Source organism: Mya arenaria, chromosome 11 (assembly GCF_026914265.1).
Source record: "Mya arenaria isolate MELC-2E11 chromosome 11, ASM2691426v1".
NCBI lineage: Eukaryota > Metazoa > Mollusca > Bivalvia > Myida > Myidae > Mya > Mya arenaria.
The window spans coordinates 23,662,504-23,687,255 of NC_069132.1; the positions used below are offsets into that span (position 1 = coordinate 23,662,504).

General features: G+C 34.4%; 1 protein-coding gene across 1 annotated transcript; it reads left to right on the top strand.

Annotated features, from left to right (window-relative positions):
• Positions 1-243: 243 nt before the first annotated feature.
• Positions 244-23,363, top strand: LOC128208262 (sprouty-related, EVH1 domain-containing protein 2-like). The gene is made up of 5 exons (XM_052911759.1): positions 244-402; positions 2,751-2,925; positions 9,011-9,179; positions 16,607-16,641; positions 17,293-23,363. Exons 1-5 carry the CDS (start codon positions 380-382, stop codon positions 18,163-18,165), a joined length of 1,275 nt encoding a protein of 424 aa, XP_052767719.1. The 5' UTR covers positions 244-379; the 3' UTR covers positions 18,166-23,363.
• The last annotated feature ends 1,389 nt before the right edge of the window (positions 23,364-24,752 follow it).

The following is a 24,752-nucleotide window of genomic DNA, read 5'->3' on the forward strand; positions in this document are numbered from 1 at the left end:
GAGTGTGTTTGATAAATTAAGCTGAAACTCAGACATAACAATTTGCATAATTTGACCCGTACTACATTTTCTTGAACAGCAGCCATATTGAACAAAAGCGATTAATACGCGCTCATGAGTAAATAGTATATAGTCTATATAAGATATCAAACATTAAACAAAATAAAGTCAATCATCAAAATAACAAGCTGATGTGTTAATATAACGATGACATACACTGACAGTGTTCAAACGCATCAGAAGCTGAGAACTATTTTTATAGCGCATTGATAAAAGGCTTGAGTGTGTCCTGGCCATTTCCTGTGTGGTGGAAAAGAACTTAAAAATTCTTAATTTTGGACGAATAAAGAAGAAATTCACTAAAAATGGGATATGAAAGATGACAGAGAATTTATCCAAAGAGTAAGTCCTCGATTATTAGTTCTTTCGGTGTTTTAGAATGAGTAAACATGTCGTAATTGTCGTTGATATGATGTAAACACAAATTTAGGGATTGACATATTTAGAACACAATTTATGCACAATTTTTGTGTTTTACGAAGATATTATGAGCAGTTGGGTAAACAAATGGCATTATATGTCTAATGTTTTGCATAATTAACAGAGGTTTAGTCATTTAAACCATTACTTTGGCAATAAATCACTGTCAAGTTCATATATTTCATCGATTAGGAATAGGGATTGGCTTTCAATAGTTCCATTCACAATAAATCCTGAATGAATGAAATGTCCAGTTTAAATGACCAGTCCTTCATTCACAAACTGGTTTTCAATGCTATACCAACCATGTTAACACATGGAAATAGCTTTTAGAAGTGATAAAAATAATTATGAAGAGATTTAACAAATGTATGACTGTAAGTGTAAATAGAAAAAAACACTAGTGTGAAAAAAATGGTATTAATTAAATAAATTAATGATCATGTCATTTAATGAGATGACATGGTCAAAATGATCAAGCATGTTTAAATTCCTTGTTCCGATGGTGTTGTTTCTTAGCTTCAGTCGAGCTGTTCTAGCACATACATGTATGAAGCACTGTTTAATTTTGTGCTCAAAAAAATAAGTGCAAATTTCTTTCTTTATCACCAGATAGGCTTCACTAGTGAATATTCCCATCTGGTACCGCCCATACCAGATCATGCAGATGAGTCAGGCGCAAAAAGTTAAACACGCCACTTTTTTAATGAAAATTAAATTTTTATATTTCATTAGAGCACAACTGAATACAAATTTTTTAATGATAATTATGAAATAAATTATCTTTATAAATCCCTGTCTAATTGCGCTTAATTAACTACACTTAATGACATCAATAAACAACATCGCACATGATATGTGGTGATAGGTACAAAAATGTGTTTTATACAAAATCGAAAATTTCAAGGAAAACAGTGGCAGACTTTGTTGTTTAAATCAAACTGCAGTGGTGGGACAAATTGTCATTTAAATAAACTCAGGAAATCCCATGTTTGCACATATAATCGATGTCGTGTTCCAGCGTAAACGTTTACATATTGCAGACCATTTAACCAAAACATGTAATAAAAGATTGCGAAAATATTCCCAGTGTTCTCAGTCTCATGTGTAGTTAGTGTTTCGTCAGGCAAACGGTTGACTGCACTTCCTGCATATTTCTGCAAACGTTTTATAATTGGTCATATTTTTCTAGCGTTTCAAGATTAATATTTGGTTATGTTATTTTAAGTAAATTTCACTAACGACATTTGTGAAAAAACAGTTCAAGCAAAATAGCTTTATCGACAGGTCTACAAGTATTCATTAAATACTATAAACAGTCACTAATAATTTCGCCTTATACCATGCTGATTTACGTCAATTTGGTTTGTTCCTGAAGTTAAATTATATAGTAAACATGCCTTTTCGAATCAATATTTTGACTATTGTTGAACATAAATCCCATTGAGATGACCCACTGATAAAAATATAAAAATCATGATGTCACAAAATGTGTGTTTACGGCGTAAATATGAATGAGCAATCTGGAAATTAAATTTTTTATTGGATTAATTTGAGTAAAGATTTATGATATACAGGTAAATAGAGTTCAATTTGGATACTGACTATTAAAGGGGCTCTTGAAACAACGAAAAAAAAGAAGAAAATTGTCGAAAACTAACATAAACTTGGTATCGATGTGTACAAAGCATTGAAACTTGCCAACTGAAGTACCACAGTCCTCTCAGACTAGATTTTTTACAATTATGATATCAAAGAGTAAAAAAAAACGTTTTTTGGTGCCAATCTGGTGTGCAGTTCCTTTAAAACATGCATTCTAAAATACTACGTTCATTCATCCGTATAACTTGTAAAATGAATCATTAAAACATGTAGATATCTACTCTACTCTATATGTGCACACATGCAGTATTTATTTAAATTACTACCGAGTTAAATATGTATGGCATTGTTTCATATTTTTTGTCCCGTGTACATGTTTACCAAAATATTTAAGCGTGGGACCCTTACTTGCAGGTCTGTCAAACATTTTATGAAAAGAAAAAATGGGATTTTTTTTTTAATTTTTGTCATCCAGTAAAGTAAAATGCAAGGAAGGTCTTGTGCATACAATAACTTTTATTTATATTTCTCCTTTCTGAATGATAACAAAAGATTATTGCTGCGACTCTTAAAGATTGTAAGTTGCAAGTCATACAAACAAGTGTCTAACACTCAGTTATACATGAATGCTTTTATGTACATGTGGTTCAATCTTTTTATATTTCCAGTGATGAGACACTTGTGCGCGTTCAGGCACAGGTCATGACCCGTGACGACTCGAGCGGAGGTTGGGTGCCCATGGGTGGTGGGGGTCTCAGCTATGTTGGGCTCGTTCGGAGGGTGAAGCCAGAGGAGAGCAAAAGCGAGTATCTCATACTGGGCCAAAGAATTGCAGATAACTCTGTGAGTACCTAAATGCATGTCCACTCTAGCTGGTGTTGGTGCCAAAGCCTTTTTGATGCTGAAATGAATGATATAATATTACATCTAGATCCCTCATGATCATGAAGAGGTTCTTGTTGGTTGTTGATGTACAGCAAACCTTTTGTGAATGGTTCGCAAAAGATGTTTGCCAAATGGTTGCCCATATAGATGGTTGCCAATTGGTTGCTGATTAGTAAAGACCTACTCTATAACAGGGATGATAAAATTCCGGATTAATCCGGAATTCCGGATTTAAGGCCTCACGGATCGATTTTGAGATTAATGTAAATCCGTTGAGTTTTTTCTAGAGGGGGAGGGAACAGGGAGCGATTCGAGCTCAGTTCGAACAATATGGGTACGAAAGGTGAGTTTTCCGGAAGTGTAAATCCGGAAATTAACGAACCTAATTACGTCTTGGCAATCGAGCTATATGATTGGTTAAGATAGCATCCGTTGATTACGGAAATTACCGATGGGACTAGAAGACAGTATCCGGATGGTCGTATCCGGATATGACAGACGACGAAGACGAATAAACGGGTATTGGAAAATTGAAAAAAAAAACGACCACCACCAACTTCTAAAAACATCGATTCGTCGATATTAAGGGTATATTTGCCATTTATTTTTAAGAAAAAAAAGCCGAAACGTTTCTTTTTGAGTTAATAGAAATTGATCAAACTGAGAATGAATTTTGCGCGTGTAGCATTATTTCGGACATCCCGATTCGGATTGTGTCATAATAATTGATTTTTATTTTACAAATTTTATTTGGCCGATTGAAGTTTACGCTGTAAACCGTTTTTTTTATTATTCTCATAATGTTTGAAGCATTGTTGACCGAAATGGCAGGTTCAAATGAAAATTGATTTGGTTCAAATTAAAAAAAAATGATTTTTTTTTGTAGTAGTAACATATATTACGTAGAGGCAGTCATTTTAATATCTATTTGAGACAGTTCAACAAAACTTCTTGAGGACCCAGTTTGAGTTAGATTTAAATCCTTTTGTTGTAATTTGTATTTCCAGGTATGTTTACAAAAGTCAGGGATGAACAGACACCTCAGCCAGTGCATCCAGTTGTTCCTGTCAATGACTGACAATTCATTCCAGAGGCCATGATACTTGGATTTATGGCTGAACATGCTCCCTGGCACCACAGTAGTGTGTCTTACTTAAGACACTTGCCAAAGATACAAAAGCTCTCAGCGAATTAAAATTCAAAGGTGTACAGCATCATACAAGATGACTTACGGAGTGGCTAGCCATTTCAATGATGAACATGTGGAGTAGTAAAATTGTAAATGGATCTTGGTTTTGTTTCAACTAAGGCAAGTCAACAAACACAAACACTGAGAAAACTGTTGCAGCTATTTTTCTGGCATAGAATAAGAAATAGTGTTGAGACATTTGGCCTCCTTAAAAATCACAACTTGAACTGCTGTGGGACAATCTAGTTTGTGTGCTATTGGACTCATGTAACACCATGAGGGGAAAAAATCTGGCTTGGGGACCCGAATACGTCAAAGTCCACCATGTCCACAACGGCTAAGCTGCCAAAGCATTTAAGTCCCGTTTGGATATTACTTGTAATAATATATATCATAATTCATAACATTATATTCCCATCAAATGTGCAGAAAATGGAATAAATACTCTTATGATACATAAAAATTGAATAAATAACACTTACAATAAACATTTGCAAGCATGATAATTGATATGTTGTTCATTATTATAAATCAAACATCCCACAGTGTAGACTGTTCATACACAGGCATTTGATCATAGCCAGTTGAGTTTTATGGGAAGTGGACAACTGAACCAAAATGTCAGGTATATGTCTAATGCCTGTGACTTCAGGTAAAAAAAGAGTAAATTTAACTTTGTTTAAAGACAAAGGTGTTAAACTTCACTGCTAAGATTCCTGATAATTGTTCTGATTGTAGATGTCTCCTGTTGAACATAATTTTATCTACCAAACCGAAAGATGCACTCCTTGAACACTATTCTAAGGCAGAAAAGGGTATTAGAATCCCTGAAATACGGAAAGCTTCGGGGGGCTTCGCCCCCCATGTCCCCCCACCAGGGCTTTGCCCTGGACCCATCGGGGGCCTTGAGCGGCCCCCTGAACCCCACGCAGACATTTTCAGGATTGGCAACTTGGCTCTGTTATCATCCCTGCTATAACCAAACCATCTTCCATTAGTGGACAAATGATATAAAATAATCTGCAAAAAGTTTTCCATGCACAGGGTTACAATAATTATCTCCAACTTAACATTCTTGAACAATAACTTGCATTATGGTGATGACCCTTTACAAAATAGTAACAATTTTTTTCAATTTACATTTTGCTAACTGACTATCAATCTATTTAGGCATAGCAAACGAAAAAGTTTTTTTGCATCACCAGATCCTACCTTCAATAAAAATCTAACCGTCGATATAGACGGATCAAGATAATTGTTTGTAAAGCTTTATTTTATTGGCTGTAGTAATATGACTGTCAAATTGGTATTGCGCTCTCAGAATGAGACATCTTGTAATTCAAAGATGGTGAGTTGAACACATGAAAAAATATTGCTGAAATACTAAAACGGGCATTACTAAACTATGTTTGCTGTTTGTTTTGTTTTTGTTGCCCTTTTTTAAGTCCATTGAGAGGTAAAGAATATATATATAGTGTGTAAAGTGATGCTGCTGCCAATGTTGGGGTTTTCATCTGTTTTCCATGCTGCTGCCAATGATTTTCCATCATTCTGTTAAACCGATTCAGATGGATGGTTCGAAAGGATATTAAAGTTAAAATCTGAAATAAGAATTGTTTCAAATATTGGCAGAAATTGAGGTTTGTAATAAATACAGAAAATGAATTGTCAGTTTGTTTTTTTTTAACCTATTTGGTGTCAAAGTTCAGCCCGATTTCCAATGCTAAAACTTTTTTGATATTAAAAGTGAAAATAAAACCTATTTATTTTCAAATTTATTTCACAAAAAAAATGGACCCCTGACAGTTAATGTCTGGAAGTGTTGGTATACTCAGACATCGCGAAAACCGACGGTCCTGACCGGTAAATTTTGACTCAGTCCGTTGTTTACGAATCCGATATCGTTTTCCGGTAGTGTAGATTTCGGAATGTGTACCGTACTATGTCAAACGCCATGCAGCAATTGCCTCCCTTTGTAATTCATTACCAAATAATGTTTACTGCTGTGTATATATCGCGCTATGTTTCGAAACAATAAAATGATAAACTTTTGTCATGAACATTGGATTTTTTTAAATGATAGTTCCAAATGTTCCAAACAATAATCTCATCCTTTGGAACATGTTTTTCGATGACGAAACTGGAACCGGCACCGGCACGGTTTATTTATGAAGGAAAAATACAAATTGCCAACATATCGACCAATCAGAATTTTCATTACGATTAGGTGTGAGTTTAAAAAAAATGGCTACCTTATAACTGTCTAGGTGATAGCAGAAGAAATAAAGCTGGTTTAATAATATTTGGTCAAATAAAGCTCTGTGAACTGTTATTTGTGTTAAAGTTAAACTGGTTAATACCTTAAGGCCAAATAAAAAATACCTCTTTCATACAATATTATGTTGCATCGGATCTATTCAGCATCATCGATCTATATTTTAGAAACTTATTTGAGATGAAGCATCATCAGTCTGTGTTTTAAAAACTTATTCAGCATCATTGGTCTTGTTTTAGACACTTATACAACAGCATCAGTCTGTGTTTTAAAAACTTATTCAGCATCATCGGTCTGTGTTTTAGACACTTATTCTGCATCATCACTCTGTGTTTAAGAAACTTATTCAGCATCATCCGTCTGTGTTAAGACACTTATTCAGCATCATCAGTCTGTGTTTTAGACACTTATTCATCATCATCCGTCTGTGTTAAGACACTTATTCAGCATCATCAGTCTGTGTTTTAGACACTTTATATATAACAGCATAGGTCTGTGATTTAGACACTTATTCAGCAGCATTGGTCTGTGTTTAGACACTTATTCAGCGTCATCAGTCTGCGTTTGAGACACTTTTACAGTAGTATCAGTCTGTGTTTTAGACACTTATTCAGCAGCATGGGTCTGTGTTTTAGACACTTATTCAGCATCATCCATCTGTGTTTGAGACACTTATTCAGCAGCATGGGTCTGTGTTTGAGACACCTATTCAGCATCATCAGTCTGTGTTTGAGACACTTATTCAGCAGCATGGGTCTGTGTTTGAGACACTTATTCAGCAGCATGGGTCTGTGTTTGAGACACTTATTCAGCATTATCCGTCTGTGTTTGAGACACTTATTCAGTATCATCCGTCTGTGTTTGAGACACTTATTTAGCATCATCTGTCTGTGTTTGAGACACTTATTCAGCATTATCAGCCTGTGTTTGAGACACTTATTCAGCATTATCAGTCTGTGTTTGAGACACTTATTCAGCAGCATGGGTCTGTGTTTGATACACTTATTCAGCATCATCCGTCTGTGTTTGAGACACTTATTCAGCATCATCAGTCTGTGTTTGAGACACTTATTCAGCATCAATGGTCTGTGTTTGAGAAACTTATTCAGCAGCATGGGTCTGTGTTTTAGACACTTATTCAGCATCATCCGTCTGTGTTTGAGACACTTATTCAACATTATCAGTCTGTGTTAAGACACTTATTCAGCATCAATGGTCTGTGTTAAGACACTTATTCAGCATCATCAGTCTGTGTTTGAGAGACTTATTCAGCATCATCAGTCTGTGTTTGAGACACTTATTCAGCATTATCAGTCTGTGTTTGAGACACTTATTCAGCAGCATGGGTCTGTGTTTTTGACACTTATTCTGCATCATCCGTCTGTGTTTGAGACACTTATTCAACATTATCAGTCTGTGTTTGAGACACTTATACAGCAGCATCCGTCTGTGTTTGAGGCACTTATTCAGCATCATCAGTCTGTGTTTGAGACACTTATTCAGCATCATCCGTCTGTGTTTGAGACACTTATTCAGCATCATCAGTCTATGTTTGAGACACTTTTTCAGCATCATCTGTCTGTGTTTGAGACACTTATTCAACATTATCAGTCTGTGTTAAGACACTTATTCAGCATCAATGGTCTGTGTTAAGACACTTATTCAGCATTATCAGTCTGTGTTTTAAACACTTATTCAGCATCATTGGTCTGTGTTTGAGACATTTATTCAACATTATCAGTCTGTGTTTTAAACACTTATTCAGCATCATTGGTCTGTGTTTGAGACACTTATTCAACGTTATCAGTCTGTGTTTTAAACACTGATGATAAGTCTACGTTAAAGACAAAAAATCTAATACCCATTTCTATAAATAACCTGATTCAAATGTTTCATTTGCAGCAAAACTTTTAAGACCACTCCAGAAATGTGGGCTCAAATCAAAACGTTATACTGTCTTTTGTCACTGCATGATATGACTGTAAATTATATGTTCTGAATGAAATATTTATGAAGGAACTAACAGTCAGAGGAAGCACCAATGTTTTTATTGAAATTTATACAGTATGACATATTGAGGTCATTCATTTCATAATTAATTGCTATGTTGTATTTGTATACTTGTTTTTTTCTCTATAACAAAGATGAACAATCACACCTGTTATCATAATATGTGGGGTTACTGCCATAAGGTACTAACACCTTCTTTATTAGTGTCTCTTAGTTCCTTCCGCCATTAACTCCACGAATTATGTGCTTAATATGTTTCCCATTAAAATTTGGCTCATTTATATATGACCAGTGGTCTTAGGGGCCAAATTATTTGTCTTTGGCGATTGTTGAAAAAAAAGTACATGGTAAAACATGTGCAGCCATTGTTTTGTTTTTTTAAGCGGGAAACATATATATTTTGAGCATCGCAAATTCACAGTTGGTTGTATAAAAGTTTGAGAATGGCCTACTAACTGCCGCTGTCTTGTATTATAATTATAGAATAGCCTATTGTATGAGTGCTACCACATTCCCTACCCTCAGTCACATTTCTGTTGTTTCAGTTTCCTTATTTCATTCCGTTTCAGGTTGTTTTGAAGTGTGATATTAAAAAGGATATACGCTACACAATACCGAATCCCAAGTTTCATCACTGGCACATTGAAGACAAGAGGTTTGGTCTCACGTTCGAGCGCTACGATGATGCCAAGGCCTTTGACAGGGGAATAAGGAAAGCAGTTGCCGACTTGACCAATGGTGAGCATCCTAGGTTAAGGAGCAAACATTTGATCTAAAAGTAATGCAGAAAATTGAATAAGCTTACCCCTATCTAGGCAAATTTATAATCAAATTAATATGTGACATTTTGTCATATTTAGCTTTAGAATTGTATGGTCAATAATCATGATAGGATGAACAAATAAGCGTGAAATTTGAGTTTTAATGTTGTTTGGTTGGTGTTATTCTAGTTTTATGTACAAGTTTACTAAAAAGTGCTTATATTGCATATACATTCACATGTATCTTACAACACCGGTACCTCAAAACCTGAATGAACAGGTTTTAAAAAATAAATTTGCATTCTCATTGTTATATTGCCCATAAATAAACCATTGTAATTTTATGCATTTTGTCAGTTTAAATTTACTTGTTCTGTTCAAGGGCTTTCGTCTTATCCTGTCTGATGACTGTTATTTAGTGATTTTAAATTTTATGACCTAGGCTTTGCCAGATGTCTGTATTTTTAACTGTGATGAATACACACAACCTTGTAATTTGTAAACAATTATACCCTATCCATTCAAATGTTGAAGCATTAAGCATTCTTGTCTTTACCGATATAGGTCATAGACTTAGTTGGGAACAATAAATTCATTGTGAGCTTGCCAAGATGAGATAATGTGACTTGTTTCATTCATAAAACTGGTTGTGTAGGCTGAATATATAAGTACCACTATTGACTGAGAGCCAGCTATATAGGTTTTCACTGGATTGGCTTTATTGCCTTAATCAAGAGTGGCGAAAGGTCAAGTTTCAATGACCAACACTAATTTATGAATGAACAATGGAAAGATAGCCCAGCTGTTTAAGGTTGAACTCCATTCCTATTGTAGTTTGATATTCATAGTGGCATAGTGTGAATTTGTTTATGTATGTAAACTGAAAAATGCCTTTTATACATCCGTTTAAGTAACCCAGTTTTAAAAGTTTCCTTAAGTTAAGAAAAAACAGAGTTATTTCAGATATGTGACAAACCCATTAATTTGCAAAACTTTTGAGAGTTTCATTGATAACAATGATTACCTACCTACTTGTACATGTACCTGTTAAAAGGCATTCCATTCAGAGTTTTAATTTGTTGCTCCTTCCTCTAGAGTGAGGTGTGTGTCTCTCCTCTCTCAGTCATTTTCCCAGGTAAAACACTGATGAACAAGTGCTTGTGCAAAAATATATCCCGAACATTTTATATTACACAGAATGGTTTATGAATTGATTAAGACATAAAGTGCATATACTTGTTTTTATTGAAAGAAGTACTTCATTAGTTTACAATGAATGATTCATACAGATGTCTATTATGTCTGCATATTCATTGGGCATTTTCAAGTTTTAATTGAGGCAGACATTACATGCATCAGGGGATGAGAATCTGCTCCCACATGTTTTTTTACCTTTACAACAAGTACAAAAATATTTAAATGCAATCTAAGAATCTTAAAAGCTTCATAGCATATAGCTTAAAGAAGTTAGGCCCCCTTGATAACCAGCATAAATAAGTAAGGCCCCCTTGATAACAAGCATAAAGCTTAAAGGAGTTAGGCCCCATTGATACCCAGCCTTAAGTTTTAAGGAGTTAGGCCCCCTTGATAACCAGCGAAAAGGAGTTAGGCCCCCTTGATAACCAGCATAAAGGAGTAAGACCCCCTTGATACCCAGCATAAAACTTAAAGGAAATAGGCCCCCATGATACAAAGCATAAAGCATAAAGGAGTCAGGTCCCGTTGATAACCAGCGTAAAGGAGTAAGACCCCCTTGATACCCAGCATAAAGCTTAAAGGAAATAGGCCTTCTTGATACCAAGCATAAAGCATAAAGGAGTCAGGCCCCCTTGATAACCAGCATAAAGGAGTTAGGCCCCCTTGATAACCAGCTTAAAGGAGTTAGGCCCCTTGATACCCAGCTTAAAGGAGTTAGGCCCCCTTGATACCCAGCAAAAAGGAGTAAGGCCCCCTTGAAAACCAGCTTAAAGGAGTTAGGCCCCCATGATAACCAGCATAAAGCTTTAAGGAGTTAGGTCCCCTTGATACCCAGCATAAAGCTTAAAGGAGTTAGGCCCCCTTGATACCCAGTGTAAAGGAGTAAGCCCCCCTTGATAACCAGCGTAAAGGAGTAAGGCCCCCTTGATACCCAGGATAAAGCTTAAAGGAATTAGGCCACCGTGATACCCAGCATAAACCTTAAAGGAGTTAGGCCCCCTTGATAACCAGCTTAAAGGAGTAAGGCCCCCTTGATACCCAGCATAAACCTTAAAGGAGTTAGGCCCCCTTGATACCCACCATAAACCTTAAAGGAGTTAGGCCCCCTTGATAACCAGCTTAAAGGAGTTAGGCCCCCTTGATAACCAGCATGAAGCTTAAAGGAGTCAGGCCCCCTTGATACCCAGCATAAAGCTCTAAGGAATAGGATCCCCTTGAAGTTTCAAGTAGTTAGGCCCCCTGGATCTCCAGTGTTAAGTTTAGGGATCTGATGCTTCAGCCCTTCTCACCCCTGATGTGTCGAAATATATGACTTTCAGAGCCACACATGTTTATATATATATATATGAGTATATCTACAATATATGCACATGTACAATATAAAGTAACATGTCTGCCAATCCGAATTACTTTTGTCATCTGTTTAGTTTTTGGCTACTTTCCATTAGGCACTATCCGACTTTGTGATAGAAATGACAAACTAGATCGACCAACATCATTATATTGTAATTAACACCAAGATAAAACTTGAATTAAGAAACATAGATCAAGTTAGTTGAAATTCTAACCTACATATTGTTAGTCATTCAGTTGTGTTATGCCTTTAGACTGAACTTGGCTTGTGGTTTTCTGATATTTTCCTACATATTCAAGAAATTGATGACCCCTTTTGCATTTACAGTTAGTATTTAAACTGAAGTTAAGGGGAATGTATATGCCTGTAACATGATATTGTCTCCGAAATGGACAATACTACTAGCACAGTAAGAATACACATCTTGGTATTGATACTCCAATGGTTTTATATCTTTATTTTTTATGTACTTATGTATTCTGATCTCTATTAGCACCCTGAAACCTGTGACATACACATCTTTGTATTGGTAGTCATTGCGTATTTAACTTTTTGATGTACTTCATAGCTGCACTCTCACAGATTGACAGTTTTGACGATCTTATAAAATGTCTCGGAACAGGCTGATTATGGTAGCAATGCCTTCAATTCAGTCATACAAGATATCTCACAATAGAACACATCTCAATTGTTTGTAAAAATGATGATTTTTTTTAAAGCGTTAGTATCGCTTTTAGACATGAAACATCAATATTTGAACGTAAATATGAAAAACTGTGATCTGATCTTTTGTCAGCAGTCTTGTATCACAGGCTTTTAGACATTTACGCAACTATTTGCTCATTCCTAGACAAAAATTAAGAAAAAACAAAACGCAGAATTTAGATACAGAAAACAATATAAGCTATGATTTGGCGCTTTTTAATTGAGAGTTTGTGGCCATTAATTAAAAAATAACATTTAGAAATACTGATATTTATTACCTGCTTTTTTCATCACCTGTCAAATGAGTTAAACATAATAATGCTTTAAAATAAAATTATTTTTTTTAAATCGTGAAATACAAAATATATTCCCTGCCTTTAAAGGAAGCAAAGAAAAGCATTGATAAACAATGTAAGAACAGTTGCTTTGTCCTATAGTACTTAAAGTAAAAATAAATACTGCTTTACATTATTGGACCAAAACCAAAGCTCAACATATGCCTATTCTTTTCACCCACTTGTGCTTTCCTATCCCGGCCTGTCTGTGTTTGGCTACACCTTGGTAAGTTTGGTACACAAAAGTCGAGGCACCTGATCCTAGGACCACTGCAGGTACTGTTGTGTTGTAAAATAGGCCCCCTGTTTATGTTGTCATTATTGTGTTGTTTTCCTCACAATTTAAACTAATGCTGTTCCTTTCACAGAGATGATAAAATTCAGAATGAATCTTGAAATCAGAGAGCTTTCAATTTCAGTAGTTATACAAATGTGTTTTTTTACAGGACAGTTGCATTGAAATAATAGAACAGAATGGAACAAAATTTATTTCGTATTAATCAGTTCACTTAATATATATACAATGATATAAGTAAAAAAAATGGTGATCATTGATAAATTGTATCTTTGAATGTATATACATGACAATTGGTTGTAAAATGTATGAATGCCTGAAAAGGGAAATAAATAAATACAACTTTTAAGCAAGTACCTTGGAAAGGATATAAATGTCTTTAAAAATCATTTCCACAGGGGTCCTAGTCCTTAACACTTTTTTTGGCTTTTAAATCTTTCACACTCAAACTAAATTTATAGTCTGTATGCACCTAGGGTACAATTGTTTTTTAAGAAAATCAAACACTTGTTCATGAGGAAAAATCAATTCTGATGCATGTTTGATCAAAGACTGTATAAATTGGTGCCTTATGCAACATTTTTGTTTCTTAATCTGTATACTTTCTTTAGAAACAGTGTTATGTGTTGCTGCTATTGTTATCAGTCAAACTCAATGTCATATTAAAACAAATATTGTAAAATAATGATTGAATGCTTGAACCTGTAACTCTTGATCATGTTTTTTAATGATTGAATGCTAGGGTATGTCGCACTTGATCATGTTTTTAATGATAGCGTGCTGGAGATCATAACTCTTGATCATGGTTATAATGATTGAATGCTAGAGTTTATAACTCTTGATCTTGTTGCTTAAGTGTATAGCTCTTGATCATGTTTATATGATAGAATGTTCGAGATGATGGAATGCTGGAGTTTGACAGCTTTTGATCGTGTTTATAATGATAGAATGCTAGAGATCATAAGCTCTGGATAATGTTTATAATGAAGGAAAGCTTGGTAAATCTTGATCATGTTTATAATGAAAGAATGCTGGAGTCCATTGCTCTTGATCATAATTATAATGAATGAATGCTGGAGTTGGTAGCTCCTAATGATGGAAAGCTGGAGATTTAATATAACTCTTGATTATGTTTATAATGATAGAATTCTGATATTCTTAGCTCTTGATCACATTAATAATTGAGTTCTGGAGTTTATAGCTCTTGATCATCTGTAGACGTCTTTTGTCTTCTTTACCAGGATCATCATTTTCATTCATAACTCGTCATTCTGAAAGTTGAGATAGTGGAATGTTGAAGCCCATTCATTAAGTGCAGCTCTCATCATCTTCATTCATACCGACAGTGGACCGACTGCAATGGAGGCATATTATCAGCTGGAGCATGATAATGAATGGTCAAGGCAATAATTATCACTGGGACTGACCACTCAGTGACCTTTATAGGGCATGGTGTTCATTCTCAGTTTTATACCAATTTGTTAATGAGTTTTCCAACTCTGTTTTGAAAAGATGATGATTATAAAATATGCTTGTTTTGTTAAGTATTACTTTGGCTTCGACTTTCATTCACACAAAATGCCATTATCTTTTGTTAATGAATATCCAGGTGACTATTGAAAGAGTCTTAGGTTCCTTGTGTTTAATGTAGGTCACACAGATTTTAGTGACGCCTTTTTGGACAGACTATTGTGTGTTATTGAAAGAATGATGTACATTTGTATATATAGATTTATTGTAATAGTTTAGCTTTGATTTAATACCAAACTTTTCAATAGGTCAACTTCACATAAATATTTGTGCACTAGTAAATGCGGAAAATAAATATTTGTTTTGGTCATTTTGTATTCAATGCATAAAACAAGTTGAACAGCGAATTATACTATTATATTAGATAAGGTACGTATACCAGTTGATGCTGATAACATATCTACCATCCTAGAGAGTGCAATCCTCCATTCATTGATCAGTGACACATATTGTGTCTCATGTTTATCCCTGCATTCATTTTTGCACGATAAAAAGTAGTCCCTCTCGTGTGTTGGTGGTACAGTATAAGCTTCTCTCATGAATAAGTCATCATTCAGGTCTTGTTTCACCTACATGTCAATATTAAACACTATTCTCAATTGGTATTTTGATTCTTACCAGTGAATGACAATTTTCAGTTTTTGACAAATTTTAATTTTGTCCGATTTAATTGTGGCGTAATACTTACGTTTTTTTTATGTTCTGCCAAGGCGAAAGGGAAAAAGTAGTGGTAGGCATGTGTGTGTGTGTGTGTGTGCGTGTGTGTCAGTGTCCAAGAAATATTTTTCCGTGTTTAACTTAAAAGGTATTGACTTCAAACTTCATACATAGATACATCTCATTGAGGAGAAGTGCATTGCACAGGAACCATAACTCTGGCTGCACAATCTTTTTAGTTATTGTCCTTTATTTATTGTCTGGAACATAACTTAAGAAGTCTTTGAGATATTGACTTCAAACTTCATATACAGATATATCTCATAGAGAAGACATGCAGTAGGCAGGAACCATAACTCTAGCTGCAGTATTATTTTAGTAATTTCCCTTTATTTAATTTCATATTATTTTTTTCAAAGCTTAACTTAAAAAGTCTGAGATATTGACATACCAATAGATTTCATTGAGGAAGTGCAATGAACAAGAACACTTGGTGCAGTATTTAAGTTATTGCCCTTTGTTAAATTTCTATTCACTACCGCTATATCTCATTGATCAGAAGTGAAGTGCACAGGAACCATAACTCTAGCTCCATCTTTTTTTAGTTATTGCCCTTTGTTAATTTTCATGCATTTTTTTTTTTGGTCCGGAGCATAACTTGCAAATTCCTTCAGTTATTTATTTCAAACGTTATATACAGATACATCTCATTCAGGAGAATTGCAGTGCAAAGAAACCATAACTCTGGCTGCATTTTTTTTTACTTATTGCCCTTTGTTTATATTCATACTTAAGCTTTTGTTGTAAGTGGAGTTTGATACTGTTCTAAATTCAGCGGGGGATATGTCAGTCTGTGACTACATCAAAGAAAAGAAAAGTCAAAGTATTGTTATTGTTTGCGTAATGTAGCGTTGTCATATGAAAATCTTAATGATGGTTGTTTTTAAAAAATCTTAATGCTTGTTTTTAAAACATATTCACATAAAAGAAATCAACAATGATAATATGGTTTCAAGTTTTGTAAATGTGCATTATGAGATGTTTTTACGGAGAATCTTCTTATATTGCATTGTGGTGTTAAATTAAGCGGTACACCGATGTAAAACAAAACCTCCTGTTTTAATATGGACATATGACTGGATTGCGCTGATTCCTCATTTTTAAGGAACTAGCCTTCCAACTGCCTGCAAATTTATTTGACATGATTGCTAGTAATAGTAGTAATGTTAGACCTTATTACTAGCTTATACAAGTGTAATGTGTATGCAAATATGAGTGTTTGATAGTACATATGTTAATCAATAGTGAACCTCTTCTATTTTATGTTTCAGGATTTGGGGATGACAAGGCTGATGATGTCTTTAAGGTAAACTGACTAAAAGCAAGAAAATATGCCTAACTTAGAATAATTTCCTATGAGCATTTTGAGGTGTTTTTTAGCTCGTCTGGTTTGGGAAGAAAAAAATTGAGAGGTATTGTCACATTTTCCAATGCTTACTCATTATCGGCAGGGTTGTCTGAGTGCAAAAGGGTCGACCTTGGCAGTGACTCATAAACTGATCAGAAATAATTAATTGAAACTTGGTTCACATGATGCCAGATACAATACACACATCTACAGCAAGGCCCTGTTTCAAGGTCGAGCATTGCCATTTTTTTGGTAATGATCGACATGTTTATGGGAATAGGAATTCAACCATAATGTTTCTCTTGTCTATGATTTTATTTATACATATACATTGTTCAAGTTTATCATTCTGTAATCCATATTATTTGACACTTTAATTCTTTCACTTAAAATCATCAGATAAAAAGTTAAAATGGTCATTGAATAAAAGTTTAAAAATTGGTACGATTCCACATTAGCCATTAAAGAAAACACTTTAACATGCTTTTGGAAGAATAAGCTGTTTAACTATTTCCAAATATACTAGATTACAAATGTACATAAATATGATTTTAACAATATTAATTCAATTATAAAAAAAACATAATTAATTTCCTGTGTCTGTTTCAGGAGCTTGTCTTGCCGATTTCCCGGACAGGCAGTTCTTCGCAGAGCACGACGTCAACTACAACAAACTCCCCACAGTCTCCCACGATGTACACGTCATCGATACCAGACATGTACACCTCACACACTCATCACCACCTCCACCGCGTCCACTACTTGCCACATCGCCATAAACCACAGTCGTTAGACAAGAGCAGTAGTAGTAGAGATGAGTACGAGTCTCCGGAAGAGGTCTGGGTTCGACCCGACGAACCAACAACATTAGGCACAAAATCAGATCAGGGACTTCTAGACACTGTGTCATCTGATAATGTAGAACTTAAAGAATATTCGTATGTGATCTTTGCTCGAAAGCAGCAACATGAATATAGTTACCCAAACTTAGAACCTGTTCACAAAAGTTCAACAAAAAGAGAAGCAATAATTGGCAAAAAGCACCACTCACAAATAACTATACAACCAAAACCACCTTTACCGGTGAAAAGTAATAAAAAGAACAAAAACAGCAACAATGTTCAAACTAATCGGTTATTGACTAAAGCACGGTGTAAGCACTGTCATGAAACATTTGCACATGAAGATAATCATCGGGGAAGTTGTGAGGAAGCTCCAGACAATGTAGAAAAATGTATAGAATTTATAACTTGTGTAACATGTGCCAAGGGGCTTATATATCATTGTATGGCGGACCCTGATGGTGAATACGGTCGTGTGTGTATATGTGATAGCTCTGACGAGGCAAACTGTAAGAAATGGACGGTATTATCTGTGTTGTCCATGTTCGTGCCATGCCTCTGGTGCTATTGGCCACTGAAGGCCTGCCATATGTGTGGCGTGTACTGCGGTTGTTGCGGGGGTCGACATAAAGCCTCTTGAGGCTCGTAGCTCAACACCTTGTCGGATACAAATCCCGTACATGCACACACGAGCATAGTCGTCGCCCATGATTACTACTACAGTATTTCAAATAATAGCTCGCCTTTATATATTGTGCTGCAGCTCAGACCTGTGCAAGGTTAGTGAAGACGTGGTTCAGCCGTTTGAAACTGTTGAACCACAGTTGTGATTCTTGTACACAACTCTCACTCGTGCCATCACGTGACTTGTCACCAAGGAGATCTTGGCAGCAGGTTACTTTATATAGTCTTGAGACTTGCAGTGCAAGGTGTCTGTCCGAAATAAAAATGATTATATCACATCCCGAGGAGGGGACTGTTGCCTATTTTTTATTTAGTTTTCTCAACTAGTGCAATTAGAAAATGTTCAGCAATCTATTTGCAATACAAGAAAGTCATTGAATGGAAGTGCTTAGATGACCTGTACATGGAGACAGAAGATTAGTTACACGTATTTATGACACCTACTGGTATTCAGAGTTTTTGTTCCGGGGGCGTAAGGAACAGAAACCTGTACAAACCTGAGTTGTGAATGGAGAGGATGATATTATTTTTTGAGCTGTGCTCAAGGACAGATTTTTTCTCCAAGAAGGTTGTTGAAACCATGGTATTGGTTTCCTAGAGACAATTTGGTGCTCAATCTGCACTGGACTTTACAAACAAGTGTCGGGCTCAATAAATTTGTTTGCCTCTACTATAAATTTATTCTGACTTAATCTATTTTATGACAAATAAATGGTTAATTTCATTGTCAAGATTTTATTAGCTCACATTTCCAACCATCCTTTACAAGGTTAAGTGAAATTATTAGATGACTAACATCACATTAATATACAAACCTTTGTAAGATCTTTTGACTAAAATGATTTCAGAATAATTTAGATGAAAGGTTTATCTGGCTGCTGGTATGCACATTTTCCTTCTAAGATTTTTATTTATTTCAAATGTAGAGGCAGACAGACTTACTGAGTTTGTGACACTTCTAATAGGAGGTGTGAATGCAAAAGGGTTCTAACTGCTTCTATATCTGATGTCACTTAGAACCTTATTGCATTTCAATCCTTCAATTTTATGTTCAATAACAAGTGTGATAATCACAAAAGTGTGGATACTATAATCCATTAAAGGAACCTTGTGTTAATGCAATTTATCTAGTTTCTTTTAATGTATTAGTGCTTCGTTTCTATTTACTAAGATGTAATTAGTTTTTCTATAATGTGCTCGTTTTTTTGACATGATATAGAATAATATAAGTATATATAAGTATATATTTTGTCTATTTGTTATGACACTTTTTCATTATGTCAGTGGTATTGTTGAAGTCATCCCATTACTGTTTGTTTTGACAAATATGCAAAATCTCACATTAGCGCATGGCTTATTATTGCTCAGATCTGATGGCTAAATCGCTTCTGCATAATTTGATGCCCTGTGAGCAGCTTATGATGTTGTGTTACTTTAACTGCAACTTGTATTCAACAGTTTAAAAGTCTCTCTGAACAAAGGTGAAGGTTCTGATATTACTCTGTCCCAGAAATTATAGGTCAAGGACATTTATTAGTGAAGCATTATCTCGGAATGATCCAAAGTATACAAACCCTGTACTTATAAACTGTTTGTTAAGCTTATTCAGATTCAAAACTCTACATCTAAAGTTATTTTTATCACTTGTGTAGGTAGCGACACATACTTGGGCCTATCAAGGAGTTCGAGCCAAAATGTTCTATGTGCCTCTTCAATTAATGACACTTAGAACTTTCTTGCTTTTAGCCCTTGATAAGCACATTTTCAACATCAGTAGAAAGGATATGAGATAAAGGTATTTTCAACCGTCCCAATAGCCTGTGCTTCTTATCATCACTGGGATAGGAGTTTGTAACCTCACCGATGGCCGAGCTACACCCCCACAAACAATTGTTATCAAACTTATTGAATGTTATAGAATATTGTTTGGGATGTGGTTTACCATTCTTTGCCACACTTCAGAACCACTGTTTCACAAAAGAGTTCAAGTATGGTATTACACTATTATGAATTACAGTTCGTTTGATATGGAAAAGTGATATTTTCTCAGAAACTAAATATAATCTTGTGTTGACTCCATACTTACAACTATTTAAAAAGCGTTGAAACAAGTTGCAGTAAAAGTTGTTTGATACACAGTTTCACAAGGGCTTACAGTCATGTTCAACATGGTATTATCATTTATCAAAACATTAAATTCTGGGGACGAAAAACATCATGCCTTTTAGCATCTGAAAATAGTATTATTTAAGTGCTCGTATGTTGATTTATATTAAAATGGATCGTTGTCCTTGTAAGGATGAAACCTCTATGAATCATTTAAGATTTACCCAAGTTTGCTGTACCCCACTTTATACTCTTCACTGCAGTTGTAGCCACAACGGTTTTGAAAATTAGCAAATAATTACATCTGTTGTTTAGAAAATAATTTACTGCAAAATATTGAAGCTTGGCTTATAAGTGAGCATCATCGGATACCCCTGGGCCACGGTACTCTATTCCCATCTGCTTTATTTAGTATCATGGGACATTTCACTTGGAAAATCTTATTGTCATGAATAATTAATGAGGCAGTTTCATTGGTGCCTCATAAGATCTCATGGGAATCCCAGCATGAAATAACTTTGTGTGTTTTATGTTTAGTAACAAAACCCCTGTATGACATCATGGTTAATCTTCTAAGCTGAAGAGAAATAAACATTAAAATGCAATTTTATTGGAAGAAAAGTTCTCTCCCCTACCTCATTTATATTCATGAAAACAAGATTTTGTCAGTAAATTTTCTCAGGGTACTAATGCAGTGTAAACAGAGTAAAGTACGGGGATCGCCGACGATGATAAGCCGACAGAATCAATCAAGTTATCAAGTTAAATTGTTGAGTTTTTTTAACAGAATTTTAGTTATACATCAATTTTGTTTCCATAACCCTCATTCAAGCTTCAATGTTAGATTACCTTCTTTCATTGTGACCGTAACTTTCTTGAAGGACTTAAGTTGCTTTGTTTATATTAAATATTTAAAAAATATTTCTTTATTGAAAGATGCTTGCATAAAAGTTTTTGTTGCAACAATGTTTTAAATTCATCAATCCAGTTTTTCTTTATGGTAATGTTAATGATTTTAGTTTTGTGGTTGTATATTATTTGCTTAGTTTTGTTTATGACTTGTATAATTTGTTATGCCTTCGTGCCAAAATTTTCATTTTAGTTTGTAATGTACTTTAATAAAACTGAAACCATGCAACACGTAATGTAGAACTACGGAATAAGAGACGATCTCCGGTAGGTATACAGAAGTACTTGTAAGCTTTCATACTTTGTTGTGTTGTTTTTTATTTCCATTTTTAGCTCACCTGAGCACAGCCATGTCCTCAGGGGGAGCCAATGTGATCACCAATTATCCATTTGCCATCTGCTTTTAAATGTAACCATCTTCCGCTCTGCCACTTCTTAGCTTAATCCTTTTTAGCCTGTCTAAGTTTTCATTTTAGAAAAAAACACCATTTAAAGAATGTTATGTTTTAAGCCCTAAAGATATTTGCTTTTAGATCCATACAAAGTTTGTTTTAAAAAAATAAAAATAACCTGGGTTCAGAAAAGACCCTGACCTGGGTGTTTATTAATATTCTCAAATCATTTCACAGGTGAGCGATACGGGGTCACTTTAGCCATCTTAATTGTTCTTCTTCTTTAACATTTCCTTGAACATTTCTCGCATTCAGCAGATTTGTTCTAACAAGATGTAACTTGTAATAAAAAAGTTATGGTGACTGTCTCGAGTTATTAAACTCCGAAGTTTAAAACAGAACATCAATTTATTATTCTAGCTGTTAAATAAATTGATGTATTGCTATCTTTTATTTGGATTTTTTGGATTAATTGTTGCATTAACATTTCCTCTTCCAAGATGTTCTGTAAATGTTATTTCCTGTCATAAATAATGGCCATTTGTATATTGACTGTGTTAAGTACATGTATAATGTATCATAACTGTGTATATTAGGCAGTATACAGATGTATTATAATTATTTTGTTTTCAGAAAATTTGTGCTAGGTTTGAAATTGCCAGATAAACTGTAAGTGCTATAAACATACACTGAAAATTAATCCCTTAATGTCCACAGAACAATCTACTATTCAAGAAAATTATAACTTGCCTTGCATTTCTATTTTTTGTGTCGTCTGTGAAGCATGGCAGACATGTAGGTATTACTTTGTCAGTGGTCACACTATCGTTCCAGATCAATCACTCTTTGGTTTGGATTGCACATAAGTCATGGTCAATAGATAACCCGTTTTTATTTGGGGGCCAAAGGTCAAGGTCAAATTATGTGTGCTCCCGACAAACAGCACATTCACTTCACAGAATTCTAGCTTTATGTTTTTAACTACCTTGCAAAATGAATGTTTTCCTAAAGTTATGTTTATCCTGTTGAAAAACTTTAAAAAGACAAGAAATACTTTTCTAAACAATGAAATGTTTTTTGTTTTCAATGATAATAAATTTTGTGTTTAGATAGTTAAAAATGACTCTGTATGTCATTTTTTCACTTCACCCCGTTATGCATACTGTGTGCCTTACCTTATACATTTATGATAATATCAGAAGATTATGTTAGTAAATCTTGATTACTCATGATTGAATCTGTAAACTGTGCTTCTTGTATATTCGACTTTAATATACTTCCAGCCTGATGATTGAATGTTGTTTTGGAAAAATATTTATTTGTAAGTGCAGAACATAAAAGTAATCATTATCTTATTGGAAAAATAACAAATAACTCAATTTACTTGTTTCTAAAGACCATTTTGCTCTAATTATTTCTTATATGATTAATAAACATTTTGTACAATTAACATTAAACCCTGAAGATTTTACTGCAGTCAAGTTTCTAACTAATGTTAATTTAATAACATTATGTTTCTAATTTGTAAATGTATGTTAATTAACTTTCCCCACTGTTTCACTTTGTCATTATTTTATATTATTTTACTGCGTTGTACTTACGGCAAATGTGTTTTTGCAATGTGAAGTTTTATGTACTATGAATGTATATTTTATATAATTAATGGCAAGCCTCTGTCTTATGATGATGGTCATTTACAGTGAGCAATTTTAATGATTTCTGGAAAATAAAGAGCTAATGAAACAAGTGTATTGTTCTTTTGTCATTGTTGGAAAAGATTTCCGCATTTCAAATTATCAAGGATATTAGAGCTTAAATAGTTTGAATATCCGTTTTTCACCAAACATATTGGTGTACGAGCCTTGCTAGGAAAATGTTCTAATGGTGATTTATATAGGACACTTATACTGGTTTGTACTCAGAATACCCCAACATATGACCTCCAGGGTGGGAGAGTGGCAATGCAACTGCTTCTCCTCATCATCTACAGTGTTTACTTACAAGCTTATATGCATGTACCATATACAACATGCAGTTACCGTAACAATAAATGGTTCGCAAAAACGGACCCCACTAGGTATGGATAATCAAATTGATTTTGATTACTATCAGAGAATAATCTAAGCAATACATTTCTTATGTATGTACATTTCTTTTAATAAGGCATGAACTGGTAATAAGTACATCGATTAACAAGATTGTATTAAAGTGTTTCAGAGTAAGTTGGCTTTCAAAAAAAGCTTGATACAATTAAGCTGTGTTTCGTTGAAAGTGTTTTACATCAATATATGAAATACTTGCCAGTAATAACACAACTATTTTGCATTTGATTTCCGAATTAAATATAAGAAAACACTCTTAATATCTGTTAAATCTTTCTTGCAATACAAACATTTAGGAAAATATGCTTAATACAATTCAATGAAAGGGGGAAAATAGTCAGGGAAGACGTCAACATTTTTTCTGAAAATTCAAAAGCATTGTTGATCTTTTCTGTCTTGAGAAAATGTACTTAGTTTTTGTTCTGTCATATATGACAGCCATGACAAGGAGACAAAATGAACTGGAGATGGATAATGAGCACGAATAACGTAGCATAACGCATGGTATGAATATTCTTTACGCTTTAATTAAAGTTATTCTTCTGCAAATACTCTGCATCTGTATTGTACCTGTTGTGACATCCATAAAAGACCCAACAGCATTGGTTGTCATTGACCTGACATTATCACCGACGATGTAAATCCTTAATATTCACTATGACTACCAGTGAATATCACGTTCTATGGACCACAATAAGCGATATTCACCTTGCCTTTATCAGTTTACATGTATATTGGCTTTATTAGTGAATATCATGTTTAATGTACCACAAAAAGCGATATTCACCTTGACTATCAGTGAATATCACATTCAATTACCACAATAAGCGATATTCACCTTGATTTTATCAGGGAATTAGAATATCACATTCAATGGACTACAATAAGCAATATTCACCTTGTCTTTATCAGTTTATATTGGCTTTATTAGTAAATATCATGTTTAATGTACCACAAAAAGCGATATTTACCTTGACTATCAGTGAATATCACATTCAATTACCACAATAAGCGATATTCACCTTGATTTTATC